Here is a 15600-nt window from a genome sequence, read left to right on the forward strand (position 1 = left end):
ACCCGAACCCCCGGCATGTTAGGTTTGACGCTAACCACTCGGCCACGGGAGCACCTATCACTCGCTCGGTGCTATTGATTGCTCGATTTCTATAATAGTAAAATAGGTCTAACGAGCAAAATTCTTATCGCCTCGATTTCTATAATAGGGCCCAATCTCTCGTGTCCGCTTTTCAGGTGTTGATGTGAAGTCTCTCAGTTCGTGAATACCAACTGAATACCGTGAATACCAGTACCATGGTTTGTGGTTTGTTGAAGGAGTTTCCAAATAACATTAACCCACAAAAACAACTAGATTATGATCGAGAGGAATTTATTCAACTATAACAGCGATTGACGTACGATTAGATCAATGAATTCATGTATATTTTAGAACAATATATAATAAAATCTGTATATTTAACATGCAGATCATTTTGCTGAGGTATTAGTTTGACAAGCATATTGAGCAGAGCTTATAATATTTTCCATTTATTTTACGTATTCTTATACTATTTGGCACGTATGTCGGTAATGATTGCATTCGAACCTGTCACGATGTTTTGTTGAAGTTTTTCTAGAATAGAAAAAGCGAACTCGTTATCGAACCATTCTCAACGGTTTGAGAGATTAACTTACCAATAGCGTTTCGACTTTCCACCGCACAGAACACGAAAACCGTCAGATCCATTTGGGTTACATCTCTTTCATTTGATCGTCGCATCAGTTCGTGCAGAACGCGATTATTCACATTGAAACCGGAGGAGTTCAGCGCCTTCTTCAGTTCTTTCCGATCAAGGTGTCCACTGTGGTCGAGATCGTACAAATCGAACACCACCTGCCACTGCTGGACATCCCGTACAACGGTTCTGAATTGATCGTAGTTCAGCTTGGGTGATTTGCCGGGGTTCACCCGACCGATCAAGAGTTTGGAAATTCGCTGGACGAGAGATTGATTCGCATTTGTTAGGTTATCCGTTCGTGATTTAGGCCGTAAAGGGGCAATCCAGCAGCACACCAGGACATGTCGAAGTCGCAGCGATAGCCTTTTCCAGATGCTTAGTCTTTTTCTGTGTAATGTTGTGGGAGCGAAGAAATGTTGATTCAGCATGGCACTCAAAGCTATGGAATCGATTTCCCCTCTTCTATCCGCCACATCGTAGAAAGATCGAACCATCTGCTCCCAGTCGCCGTTCTCCAGCAATGGTCCAGCAACTCGATCGTCCATTGTGCCGAAGCACACGGTACAGTCGTTTTCCTCCAAACAGTTGCGCATCTCAGAGAAAATTCGTATCAAGAACTCGCCTTCTTGGCCCGGTTCAAAGGTTGCAGGCACGATCAGATACCTCCCCGGTTTCAGTCTCAAACGACAGCTCAACTCGCGGGCGTTGATGAAAATGGCCTGATACTCCATCCGGTCATTGTTTTTCTCGAAAAACTCCCTCGGCAGTGGTTTGTTGCGAAGATCTTCGTCAGTTACTTGATACACTACGAATCCTATGGTTAAATACTGAAGATCATCCGCTCGGCGGTATTTTTGCATGATAGCAATAACTATCGTGCACATCGTGTCTTCCAGATCGGGTTCATCCAACCGTACAACGTACTGTGGATTCATCGCAAAAGATTCATAGTTGCCGTCACATCCCCCAGCGGTGGACCCTTTTACCCACTCACCGTCGATCGTGGAAACCTGCCAGCCGCGTTGAATTTCCTCCGGGAGATCCGGCGACTCCGGAGATAGATTGCAAATCTCCACTCGACTAAAGTAACGGAGAAAATCGTTGAAGTCCATCCAGAACTCGCCGTCATGGTCGAGGGTGAGTCCGATTCGTTTCCGTTCCTCTTTTGGAATATCATCCCACACATCGGATCGGTCACTCCAGGCGCCATTCCACTCGATGTCATCTCCCCAAGGATTTCGGAGCCGAATCAGTTTAGTTTCGCTGTCGTCTAAAATGTGCGCTTTCGTGAGAGAGTAGGAATGTCCTTTCACCAAACCTTGTGGGGTGAATGCTTCCGGGTGCTCTGGATCGGCCTGTAAGAGGTATTGCAAAAAAACTGCGACCAATACATAATTTGCTGTTTAACTTACGGAAATACTACAGGCGAACATTGAGCCTCGCAGGAGACCACTATGGATGATATCGAACAAATTCTCCGGCGGAGCCGGTATCTGTCCCCCCAATCGGTACCATTCCGTAATGCCTCCGGTAAAATCCTGCATAGCTTCCCGAGACGTACCACTGTTCAACGCTTCGTACGAGCCGTGAAGCTTAGCATAAGCCTTCTCAAGCAGTGCGCTCCAGAATTCATTCTTCTCGCTGGATCGCATAAAGATCAACTCCTTGTCGCGCGTTGGCAACCGATCATCGATCACCACATCGACCCATTGGCCGAACTGCCAGAAACGAAAGTGGAAAATTCCCACGTACTCTTCGTCGGCGAACGAGTTGTCCAGCGGGACGGTTTTCTGGAACAGCCGCTGGTTGGAGGTAAGGTTCGCGATCGCTGCCAGCAGCCAGCAGTCATGCAGGTTGCCCTGTCGAACGTCAAATCGGGATGCACCGTCTACCAGAAAACGTGGCTTTCGGCAGATCTCCCGAGGGCGAAGCCATCGGATCGTGACATCCGGTTTCGATTGGCGTTTGGTGAGCGATTGATGGGATGGAGGGAAGTCCGGATCCTCGAAGTAGGTTCCCTCCGAAAGATAGCGCTCCTTCAGCTGGTAGAAGTCTTGCGCCGGTGGGTTTTGGTGGAGGTTGAAGGCTTTGTGGGCGATCTGGGGACGATATAAATTTTACAATAGTTTTGTGAATTAGAAGGTGTATGTTCTAGAATTTTGGTTGAACTTCGTTCATTCATGTTTATACAGTAACCCGCAACGAAAAAATATTCACCCGAATTCATAAACTTTTTCATGGGTGAATGATTAGAAAGATAGACAGGAAGATATGATTCGCATTCATGTTCTATGAAAATTTGGTAACTTTTGGTTAAAACAGGTAAGACGTGAAAAAATAACCACTGGAAAATTTCACAATACCTTGTAACAAAACATTGACGCACCCCTTGTTATTGGTGTTACCTTATGTCAAAACTGTTTGTACGCCCCGCTTACTTTCGATTCAAGCTGTGCTTCAGTTGCCTATTGTTGAAAAGAAAGTTGAAACTTGACATCGTTTTTTGTTATGAATTTTTAATGTGGATTTTTTTCTTGTCATGTTTTATGGATACATTTCACTAATTTGTTTCACAAGTTTTGATTTAAGAATAAATTGACTACCCTGCTGTTTCAAACTCTGTATTAATCTCATTAACAAATCTATATAAATGAAAATGGAAGGCCAAATGTATTGTTAAGCGCAAAACCCGAAGAAGAAATGGTCCGATTTGAGTCGTCTTTATTTTGTTGTATTTGTCTCAAATGTCAACGTATGAACGTCAAGTTATGAAATATCATTAAGGATAATTATACGGTAATTCAAATGAGAATGAAAATATCTTATAATTTATCGGGGCTGATTCTGATGCGCGAATGAGAAGTGACAGCTCGGAAAAATTGTCTCACTCAATTTCCGAAGGCGACTATGGTGAGATTTTTACCTTGAATGAACTCTCATGAACACTCACTCAATTCTCGTGGGCGATTGCAGTCAAAAAACTTGTCATTTTGTGACTTTTGAAGTCGTATCCTCTTTTGTTATCGACTAGTACGAACAATGGAAGCCAAAAAATGAGTGCGATTTGCGTCTCCATTTATGATAGAATTATATATTTCAGGTTACGTGTGACAAATCGGAAGCAGTTTCAGGAGTTGATAAGGAGAATGGAGAAAAATCCTATTGTGACTAGGAACCTCAAATTTTCTGAGATATAAAAAATGTCGAAGTCCACTTTTGCACAGTCCACTCCAAAAGGCGAAACTGCTCATTATCTATAAAATTTAGCCTTTGGAATTTTATTAAATGCGATAATAAATATATCTTACCTGAATGGCTTTTATGTGAGGAGACTATAAAATTAAAAACCTTTTCACCAAACTTTTAGCGTAAATATTACGGAATTAGCACCAGAGACTAAATCAAAACATGAATGCAGAATCAAAACACGGATACAAAATCAAAACAATTGAAATAACATACATTCATATTAATGCAAAGCGACTATGCAAAAACAGATTTGCAAATATATTTTTCTTATCTTCTTATCCCAGTGATATTATTTTTCATCAATTATAATAAGAGGAAAAAATTTATAAAGATGAACGAAATTATTCCTTGTAACAAGGAATGAAAATTTTTAAAATCAAAAAAATATATATTCATAAAACACATTGAATGCATAGAGCCTTTGCAAAAACACAAGCTATGGCATATATTTCAATGAACACTGCACCATTTGTCATTCATTTGGTATCTCACTCCGAAATGAACCTCTCACGTAAGGGCAATCGCCTTCGGCGATACGGTGATCTAAGTCATGTGACTTTGAGGAGTTCATTGCTGTCACATTCCATTCGCGCAGGAGAATCAGCCCCATCGAACATTGCATCGCTCACTCAATCATCACATTATATTTACATAAATTTAGCTTCAAAACATATGATGAAGCGCCTTACGAACCTGCTTCAAAATAATGTCGACGATATTAGTACAAAAAGTGCGAGACACGGGTCGCTCGCATTTCTAAAATATAGGTTCTAGGTGGCTCAAATGAAATACGCTTGAGGAATTATTTATATTAGTATTCCAAAAAAGTAGCAAACCCTGAATCTGAATTATTCACCGGCAAACAGCTCCATGAATCTCATATACTACTGAACCGAATATACTGCTTACAGCCCACGTTCAGGAGATAGAAGATAATTGCTCGTTAATTGCACTTCTGCGCTTACTATGTTCGAAAGTGGATTTTCAGGCGAAATAACGCACTCCTATATCTTCTATCCATATAAATAAAAATTGCAGGACAAATGTGTTGGTAAGCGGAAAACCCGAAGATGGAATGGTCCGATTTGAGTCGTCTTCATTTTAAAATATTCTTCGTATCGAACATGTATTCTATGCAATGAAGAAACATCATATTTGCAAGTGATTGAAAAATCTTGAACGAGAATTGTGCCTGAAAATATTTTTATATTATAATGACGGTAGTAGTACTAAGAAATTTATAGTAAAAGGAAATTGTAAAGGGTCAAAGGGTAATCAATCAATGGAGACTTCTATGATTGGGCACTCATCGGCACTCTCAGAGTCACTTTACACAGTGCTAGCTACTGCTGAATTGATTGTATCTATGAGAAATAAGTGCGAATCGGTTATGAAAAATGTATCCGACCTACTTCAAAGTTTTGTTTTTTTTCTGGTTCGACACGGGCGAGTCACCACATACATACAAATCAGACGTAATATAATATTAGGCTGTCAAAAAAGTCCTGCGGTATTTTTTTTAAATTTTAATTTGTTCATAAAATTAGTTACAATCATCTGTTTTAAGTCAAATATGCGCCGTTTTGTTCGATGACTTGTTCCCAACGAGATGCCAACTTCATAATACCCCTGTTATAGAAGCTCGCTTCCTTATTGGCAAAAAACTCGGATAGCCAATTTTCACAGGCCTCTTTTGTGGCTAACTTCTGACTACCTAGCTCGTTCGCCATGGACAAAAACAGGTGGTAGTCACTTGGTGCAAGGTCCGGACTATACGGCGAAGCAAAAGAACCTCCCATCCGAGCTCCCGGAGCTTCTGGCGCGTCACCAAAGAAGTGTGTGGCCTGGCGTTGTCCTGATGAAAGACAAAGCGGCCTCTGTTTATCAAAGATGGCCTCTTCTTCATGAGTGCTACCTTCAAGCGGTCCAGTTGTTGGCAGTACAGGTCCGAATTGAGCGTTTGGCCATAGGGAAGCAGCTCATAATAGATTATTCCTTGACAATCCTACCAAACACACAGCAGAACCTTCCTGGCCGTTAATGAGGGCTTGGCCACCGTCTGAGCCGCTTCAGCGGGCTTCGACCACGACCGTTTGCGCTTCACGTTGTCGTAAGTGACCCACTTTTCATCGCCAGTCACCATCTGCTTCAGAAACGGGTCGATTTTGTTGCGATTCAGCAGCGATTCACATGCGTCGATACGGTCAAAGATGTTTTTTTTTGCGTCAACATGTGTGGCACCCATACATCGAGCTTCTTTGTGAATCCAAGCTTCTTCTAATGGTTAATAACGGTTTGATGACTTATCCCCAGCTCTTGGCCGATGCTACGGCTGCTACTATGCCGGTCTTTCTCGGCTAATTCAGCGATTTTGTCGCAATTTTCGACGACAGGCCTTCCGGAGCGTGGCGCATCTTCGACGACCTCTACACCAGAACGAAAACGTTGAAACCATCGTTGTGCGGTGGAAATGGAAACTGTATCGGGTCCATAAACTGCACAAATTTTATTAGCAGCTTGAGATGCATTTTTGCCTTTGTCATAGTAGTACTGTAAAATATGTCGGATTTTCTCTTTATTTTGCTCCATATTTGCGACACTATAACTCACGAACGACTTAACCAAACAAAACACTGTCAAGGACTATATTATAGCACGCAAAAATACCTTTCCAACAAGCTATAGTATGACTCGATACAATGAATACAACTAGAACTACGCGCTTACAACGACACCTCGCGGAAATACCGCAGGACTTTTTTGGCAGCCTAATATATACTTTTCAAATAGTTTTTAATGTGTTCACGTGGAAAATTTCTATGCCTATAGTTTCAATTAGAAAATTGAAACTTTATTCGCATTAATGTAATTTTATCTTTGACCGTCAAACAGAGATCCAATTGTTTCGTTATCGTAAATGGGGGAGTAGGCATGACAATATGGGGTTGCAGAAGAAATGAACACACTTTCAAAATTTCAATGAATTTTCAATGAAATGTTGCTTAATTGTAAACTATTTTCTCAAATCGCATACACATACACTTGGAGCTTTGAGAATATCATCATATCATCGCGAAAATAACGAAAATATGTTTGTTTCTATGAATGCGAGAGAGTGAAAATGGCGTATAAAAATATCACATTAGTTTATCTTTTCCGACATCATTCCACAAACATCCAAATAATGCATTTCCATATCTTATATCTATAAAAATGGATTTCCGTCTGTCTGTCTGTCTGATTCTTATGGACTCGGACACTACTGAACCGATTAACATGAAACTTGGTATGTAGGGGTTTTTGGGGCCGGGGAAGATTTTCGTGATAGTTTGAGACCCCTCCTCCTCTCTAAGGGGGGTTGTCATACGAATGAAACACAAATTTCTGCAGTACCACTCGGCCACGGGAGCACAATAAATGCTTCTACGGTGGTTAGATACCTCTGCCCCCTCTCTTTCAGGGGAGGCTGCCATACAAATGAAACACAAATTTTTGCATTACACGAAAATTAATCAAGCAAATGAAACCGAATTAGGCATATTGAGGTTTTAGGGTGCAATAAATGTTTCTATGATGGTTAGACTCTCCACCCCCCTCTCTAAGGGGGGGCTGCCAAACAAATGAAACACAAATATCTGCATTACTCGAGAATTAATCAAGCAAATGAAACTAAATTTGGCATGTGGAGGATTTAGGGTGCAATAAATGCTTTTACGGTGGTTAGATACTCCTCCCCCCTCTCTTAGGGGAGGCTGCCATACAAATGAAACAAATTTCTGCATTACACGAAAATTAATCAAGCAAATGAAACCGAATTAGGCATATTAAGGCTTTAGGGGGCTGCCAAACAAATGAAACACAAATTTCTGCATTACTCGAGAATTAATCGAGCAAATGAAACAAAATTTGCCATGTGGAGGTTTTAGGGTACAATAAATGCTTCTATGATGGTTAGACTCTCCACCCCTCTCTCTAAGGAGCTGCCATACGAATGAAACACAATTTCCTGCATTACTTACCAAATTTGGCATGTGGAGGTTTTAGGGTGCAATAAGTGCTCTTACGGTGGTTAGATACTCCTCCCCCTCTCTTAGGGGGGGCTGCCATACAAATGAAACACAAATTTCTGCATTACACGAAAATTAATCAAGCAAATGAAATCGAATTAGGCATATGGAGGTTTTAGGGTGCAATACATGTTTCTATGGTGGTTAGACTCTCCACCCCCCTCTCTAAGGCGGGCTGCCAAACAAATGAAACACAAATTTCTGCATTACTCGAGAATTAATCAAGCAAATGGAATAAAATTTTGCATGTGGAGGTTTTAGAGTGCAATAAATGATTGTATGGTGGTTAGATACTCCTCCCCCCCTCTCTAAGGGGGAGCTGCTATACAAATGAAACACAAATTACAGAGGGCACACAAACTTCTGCCTAACTCGAGAACTAATCAAGCGAAAATTTGAGGGTTTTTGGGTATGAGAAATGTTTTTATGATGGCATGACACCCCTCCCTTCTCTGGAATGGAGAGGGGGTCCCCTAAAAATACAAAATACACAAACATGACAATTGAAAATTTTCGGAAAACTCTGAAGGAAAAAGGGAAAATTCGGAAAATTAAATTCTCATATGTTCTACAATTACATAGTGACAAGTGCTGTTAGTCCATTTGATGTTTGCGCTAGCGAAATTTGTCCGAAACTGGAAATGGATTTTAATGTGATGAAACGCACTCCTATTTGTTCTTCTATTTATACTAATAAAAAAGTATCGCCGAATGTGTTGATAAGAGCAGAACTCGAGGAAGGAATTGTCCGATTTAGGGCTGTCTTTATTCTATCATATTTTCTGTATAAAACATTTATTCCATGTAACGGAGAAACATGTTATTTGCAGGTGGTTGTGTCTGAAAACAACCTCATATTATAATGATGAGTTTTGATAGAAATACTAGGAATTTTATAGTAAAAGGTAAATTCTACGGGGTCGATTAGAAGATCAATCAATGAACAGTTCTGTGATTGGACCCATGAACTTGCTCATAGTAAGCAAACGTGAATGTTTGAAGGTATTGATAAAAAACAAATTTTAGGCGAGACGAAGTTTGCCTGGTCAGCTGGTCTATAAATAAAAATGGAAGGCCAAATGTGTTGGTAAGCGCAAAACCCGAGGAAGGAGTGGTTCAATTTGAGTCATCTATATTTCGTTGTATTCGTCTCTTCCCGTAGATCAATTTAGCGGAGAGAAAAATCGGAAAATTCGGAAAATTGAATTCCCATATGTTCTACAATTAGCTAAGCGTTGTTAGTCCATTTGATGTTGGCGCTAACGAAATTGATTTTTGTTCGAAAGTGGAAAAGGATTTTCAAACGGAATAACGCATTCCTATATCTTCCATCTATATAAACAAAAATGGAAGGCCAAATGTGTTGGTGTGCCCTAAACCTGAGGAAGGAATGGTCCGATTTGAGCTGTCTTTATTTTGTAATATTCTCTGTATAAAACATGTATTCCATGCAACGGAGAAACATGTGAAAGTAACATTTTTGCTGGGTACTTTGCCCAGCTAGCTCACCTGTTCTTACTCTCAGGGTCGGCTTCCGATCTCGGGAGGACTCATACTTCAGACGCGCGTAACTAGGGGGAACTTTTAAATGCCACCAAAAGTAGAAGGGACTGGTTCTTGTAAAAATCACAATTTTGTTAAATTTACTGGTTTCTTTTATTTTTCACGTGGTTAGTAAGCTCCTGGTGCCTTTTTTTCCGCTGGTCGTTGGGAAGGGGAGGAGGAGTAGCGTAGCTTCAATCGTTGGGTTTGGCGGAGCCAGGTGTGTTCTGGATAATGTCCTTCTTCGAGTTTGTTTTCGTCCGGTGGTTTCTCCGTCGGGTAAAGGGGGCTCGTACGGATGAAACTATCCCCAAATGGTGGGATATAAGTTGCCTCACGGGCCTCTGCGATGGTGTAGTTGCACACTGCCTGAACCCTTGGCGGTAGGATCAGTGCAAGTGTGGCCAGAGATGGTTTTCCGGGGACACACCTGAGAGCGACGTACCGGAGCGTTCCACAAGTACTTGGCTATCTTCTCTTCACAACACCAAACGTACTTTTTTCCTTTCACACCACTATTCGCACTTCTCGTAACTCTTTGTCTCAAACTTATCTAACTTTATTACTCTCGATCTCTGGAATCAATGCCCGAGCCAATCCTTTCCGCTTTCCTTTTAAACTACTCCTTTCCTCTCTCCCTTTCCGTCCTTTTCCACCTCTCCCTTCTATTCCGTCCATCCTTCCTGTTTCCGGTCACTGTCAACCGTAACAGTGACAGTGACAGCTTGGCGGGATTCATACCTCGCCCAAGCGTTACTTCGTCATTACTTTTACTACAATCATATATATATTATATATATATATATATATATATATATATATATATATATATATATATATATATATATATATATATATATATATATATATATATATATATATATATATATATATATATATATATATATATATATATATATATATATATATATACAAACCAGTAACAAAAAAAAAAAAAAATTTAAAGGAGAAAAAAAGCAAACAAAACTCTACTACGGTGACATCTAATTGTTCCGTATTTCGACGGTAACACATGTTATTTCCAAATGCTTGCAGAATCTTAAACGAGAATTTTGTTTGAAAATAATTTTATATTACAAGGACTAAGTTTTGTAGAAGTACTAGACAATCTATAGTAAAAGGAAATCGTAAAGGGCCAAAGGGCAATCAATCAATGAAGACTCACTAACGTTCACTTAGTAAGAAAACGTGGATGTTTGAAAGTATTCAAATCAAACAATCTATTTTGGGCGGGACGAAGTTCGTCGGGTCAGCTAGTAATCGAATAAATGTATATCTAGAAAAAAAAGCTATTGATTTCTTTCCTAGGATCGATACGTATTTTTCCGGACAATATTTAGCATGATTGAGGAATTAAGGATTTTAGGTCAACGAAATCATCGATCGCTATAATACTGCAGGTTTTGACGTAGAACTACGTCTTTCATTAAGGGTGCCAAATCAGAAAACAGGTCACGTTTTTATTAGTTAACGTTAATAACTATTTTTGCCGCGAACGGATTTTGGCGATTTACATACTAAACGAATCGGAAATTCCGTAAGATTTGTTAAATATGCTATACATTAGAATCCCCTGGTTTGTAAATGGTTAAAATTGATGAAAACTTTAAGTGTTTCCATTTTCCCATACATTTGTTCTGTCCGTTTGTATGCTTTCCTGAACAGAGCTGTCAATAACGAGCAACTTATCGACGACCAACGGAGGGGAAATCGTAGGATTTAAAGTCTCCGTGAACAAAGGAAAAGTAGAAGAATGAAGGGGAATACTTGCCTAGAGTATAAACAGTGGATCTCGCTGAGGCAAACTTTCATTCGGCATCGGACTGTTGAGCAATCCAGTTCACTTTGCTTTCGCTGCGCTTCGATCTAAGATTGGACCCCACCAGTGGTAATCTAACTTGGATATTGTCGTTTGGTTTTTCTGTTCGTTTTTCGCGTTATTCGTATCGTGTGTTTTTCTTTCCGCGTCATAAATTGGACGCTTCGCGTAGTGTGTGATGAGGAAGAACAAGAGGAAGGCAGGCTCGAGCCCTGCAAAAAACGAACGCATTGCCAGGGACAATAAAATTTCGAGGCAAGCGTCATATAATGATGCACGCGATGTTGGTGTAGTGAAAAGCGCTCGCACTGAACTGAGCCTTCGCGAATTTGTCACCGCATCGAACAACAGCAAAGTAGGCGATTTCGGCGCGTCGGACGAAAATGTAAACGCCCGTTACCCAGGCAGCAACCAAAATCAAGCTCCCCCCGCTGGTGGTAAAGGCGGTCACTCTTGGCAAACTCATCAGCGAATTCGCATCGATGGGTGTTACAGCAGAGTAGAAGCTGTGTGGCATAATTCAGTCTTTTTCCAAGCAGTTAACATTGTTTGTTTTCCGTCATCATAAGGGCTTCGTTGGTGCCTTTGAGAATGCATTAATGCATTAAACTGATGTTATGGTGAAGCAGGCGTTAAGGTTGTGCACCAAAAAATTATTTGGGGAATACCAAGTATCTTGAATGTCTCACTGGAATGTTATAAGTTATTTGGGTTCGCGTGCCAGTCGCAAAACTGCCTTCAACTAGTATTGTATTTGCGCTAATATTGATCATTATGAAGCATTGCTAATGTTTTCGAGGTTGTTATTAACAAAAAGAGTTTATTTCGCTTGTTCAGTCACCAAGAAAATAAATGTCGTTCTAGAATTTTGTATGTGATTAGGTTTCGCTTGCCAGTAGCAAAACTTCCTCCACTCAGGGTGACCAGTAATATTAATAGAAGCGTTTCTTTTGAGAATAGCGCAAAATGATGAGAAGTCTTTAAATTCCTAATAGTTTCAAACCACCAATGTATGGCTCTGTATGCATGCTATGGCGATCGCTTGTTTGGCGCTTGGTTTACGTTGTACGAACGATGCCTAGAGTTGCGATTCCTTTGAGGCAATACTAAATAACATGTAGCATGATATAATATACTAGCAAGTGTTGTCATTGTTGTTGTTTTCATGCGGTGCCAAAGATATATTGATGTAGTTATGAGATGTGGAAGAATGGTGCTGGTGCAACATGTATATAATCGACTGTAGCCGGAATAGCGTTCGAGGTAAATTTGCAATGCATTGACATAAAATAAATTGCGACATACGATCAGCTAGTGTATTATTTTGCGAGGGCAAGAATGAATCATCAATCAATTAACGTCAACTGATTCTACAATGAAAAAATCATTTCAGAGATTATTCTACTAAGCAATTGTTTCTAAAATATCACAGCATTAAAGAATAATATCCGAAGGTATAAATCAACGACTTATATAAAATAACAGCGTAGTTCTACGTCAACAATGCGGTCGTATCTTGGACACAACCTCCTATAATTTTTTGTTTTGAGTAAGTTCATTATAGTCACCAGGCGCTACCGAGCTACTGCGATGATATCAACATGGTTTTTTTTATGATACCATTTCTGTATTGTTTCGAGATTCGCTTTTCTTCGATAAATGCCAGTAACTGTTTTCAAACAAGGTGCTTAATTTCATTGTCTGATTTTTTGAAAACTCAAACAACCTTAATAAGAATACTTGAGAGTAGTTTCACAAGTGATATTTGATATGGATATGGAGATAACGTAAAAGGAATTTGGAAGAAAATAATTAGCTTCCTGGACAATGTTGAAAAAAAACGAAGAATTAAATGCACATCGTTACTAATCATAAGACTGTAATTTGTATCAATAAAAAACATGGAAAAGAAAATAGGAACAATCTTGCAATGAAATTCAATGCGAAAAAAATAGATTTTTTCTGATTTTTTCCATAAGTTGGAGGAATTTCCACGTGGACAACAGGGGGAGGGGTAAAAGAAATGTCCACGCTTGTCCACGGAGGGGGAGGGGGGTGTCTAAAATCATGCTTTTTCTGTCCTCGTGGTATGTGGACAGCCCCTAACTATGCCAAACAATTATAATAAAGCAAAAGTAATGGCTAAATATTGAGCTTATAAATTCAATACAGATTTTCTGAAATAGAACTAAGATAAAAAGTTTTTTTAAGATTAAAAACACGGTTATTATTATGGCAACCCTGCTCGGTACAATGAATGTCGTAGTGCTACGTCAAAAATCGGACAATTTCAACTCGTATATCTGATGTGTAACGTAAACGGTTTCTTCGAGGAAGGAATTACAAATGTAGCCGGAAACAGAGCCGTTTTCCAGGAGTATCATGTTAATTCCCACTGTAGTTCTAATACACCATCTGAATTAAATTCTAAATCACATTTAAACGATGTAACCTAAGCAACAAACCGTACAATAAAAAAAAAGAAAATTTTTGTTTCACTATTTCTAAATTTAAGTTGCGATGAACTTGAAACACTGGATGAAAACTTTGAATTGCATTAGAACATTTTATTATAATCAAAACTCTTGAAAACTTACCTCATCCTTCGTAAAATCTACCAGCATAAACCGAGACGACTGTCGGCTCGATGTGGACGATCTATAATCCGAGCTGACACTTTCTTTGGCGGTCCTCTCCACTGCCATTGCTCCTTCCTTCGAATTGCACTGAGACGCCTATTCCAATGGTTAATTACTTCCATTCCAGTTGTTCTCACATCGCTATAAGCCCGTAACAGAAAAGGTTATCAATTTCGTGCCAGTTAAGCAGTCAATTGAATAGAAATTGTTCGATTAATGAATGCATATGCGCGACAAACAGTCGAACTCCCGGTTAGGTTAACGGACAAGCGTTGACTGAATGACTGACTGACTGACTCAATGGAAGGAGGAAGATTCACGCGACCGCAAAAAAAAACAACGCCCATGGCGATCAAGTCTTATTTGTCCTATCGTGTATTAATCAGAAAGCGTCGTTGAAGTCGTAGTATCAAACACGTGCGTTTTGCGCAATTTGGACCGGTTACCTGAATCTTCAGCGAACGAATAAATGGGCTAAGGCGAAGTTTTGATAACGCATATTTTCGTTCGATTCCCGATAATGATAATGAACACACATCATACTATAAAAATTCGTGTGTTTTAATATTTACCACATTTGTTTACGACAACCCACGCTGTCAACAGTTGCAAGTAGCGTCTTGTTAGAAATAAAAACACAAATAAATGGTTGTACGCTTGAGCGAATTCATTATCACTACAAGTGTATGTATATTACGCGCGCCGGGGTTCGTTGTATTTCATTGAGGAATCACCCAAGGTAGACACATGCGCAAGCGATGCATAGATAGAATCGATATGGAACCGACCGGGTGACCGTTACTTGGTTCCTTGTTCGGGGGAGGTCGTTTGTTTCAGTACAACCGCGTGGCAGTGAATCGTTATTGAAACAGCCGGTGCAGTTTGCACTGATGCGACAACGCGCTAGCACATATTTTCAACCATATGGAAAGGACTCGGTAGCGCACAGTTTGAAGGATTTCCCCCGTTTTCTTTGTAGCACCTGATTTATGCGGCAGCGTCTAAGCTTTCCGCTAGAGTGAATCCTTTCAGCAAAACTTGCACTTGCACACTTGGAATGCCTGGAATAGCAGAAACAATCATACCCAACACTTGAGTGAATATTATCTTAGCGCGAGACGCGTTTCGTGAGAGTAAATTGATAGAGACAACAGCATCAGACGGTTGTTGATAATGGACTGACTGTGTCTTGCTGGACGGCGACGTAAGTCTGGTCCGTTTGGCGACATCATAAAAACTTGTGTTGGTGTTTGAGAGGGAGAGAGTATATAAGAAGACGAACCATATCAATGTTCATCGATGAATTGAATATATTGATGGCTCCTTACGTATTTGAGCCGTATCAAAAATGATAGGAACGAAAAATGAACCGACACTGAGGGAAATATGTGGGAAAATCTTTTGACGTAGGACTACGTCTAACCGGAAGATATAGGGGGTGAAATGGAAATCTAGGCACTGAACAAGTAGGAAAAAATGCAAGATTTGGAACGCTTATAACTCGAGCATTTCTCAATAGATCGCAGAGGTTTTTGCATCAATTGATAGGAAATATATCTACGCATCTATCATAACGAATAACATTTCATTTTTCTTGAGATA

The 15600-nt window shown here is 40.0% G+C and overlaps 1 protein-coding gene across 2 annotated transcripts; it reads right to left on the reverse strand.

The window, feature by feature from the left end:
• Positions 1-318: 318 nt before the first annotated feature.
• Positions 319-15162, reverse strand: LOC129770315 (calpain-B-like). Of its 2 annotated transcripts, none has more exons than XM_055773054.1 (5): positions 14981-15162; positions 13957-14139; positions 2074-2760; positions 618-2016; positions 319-555 (listed from the first exon to the last, which is right to left on the reverse strand). In XM_055773054.1, the coding sequence occupies exons 2-5, from the start codon at positions 14062-14064 to the stop codon at positions 491-493; spliced, it is 2259 nt and encodes a 752-aa protein (XP_055629029.1). In that variant the 5' UTR covers positions 14065-14139; positions 14981-15162; the 3' UTR covers positions 319-490. The 2 variants fall into 2 exon arrangements, with proteins under 2 accessions (XP_055629029.1, XP_055629030.1); XM_055773055.1 differs by lacking the exon at positions 14981-15162 and adding an exon at positions 14571-14969.
• Between the last annotated feature and the right edge of the window lie 438 nt (positions 15163-15600).

The sequence above is a fragment of the Toxorhynchites rutilus genome, chromosome 2, assembly GCF_029784135.1.
Source record: "Toxorhynchites rutilus septentrionalis strain SRP chromosome 2, ASM2978413v1, whole genome shotgun sequence".
In the NCBI taxonomy this organism is placed as follows: Eukaryota; Metazoa; Arthropoda; class Insecta; order Diptera; family Culicidae; genus Toxorhynchites; species Toxorhynchites rutilus.

What these genes read in the sequence shown, in the direction of transcription:
- LOC129770315 (XM_055773054.1), bottom strand. Translation starts at nt 14,064, where the DNA reads ATGGCAGTGGAGAGGACCGCCAAAGAAAGTGTCAGCTCGGATTATAGA. An exon ending in TAGATTTTACGAAGGATGAG is followed by an intron (nt 2,761 to 13,956) that starts GTAAGTTTTCAA and finishes TATCGTCCCCAG; the next exon opens with ATCGCCCACAAAGCCTTCAA. An exon ending in GGAAAGTCGAAACGCTATTG is followed by an intron (nt 556 to 617) that starts GTAAGTTAATCT and finishes TTTCTATTCTAG; the next exon opens with AAAAACTTCAACAAAACATC.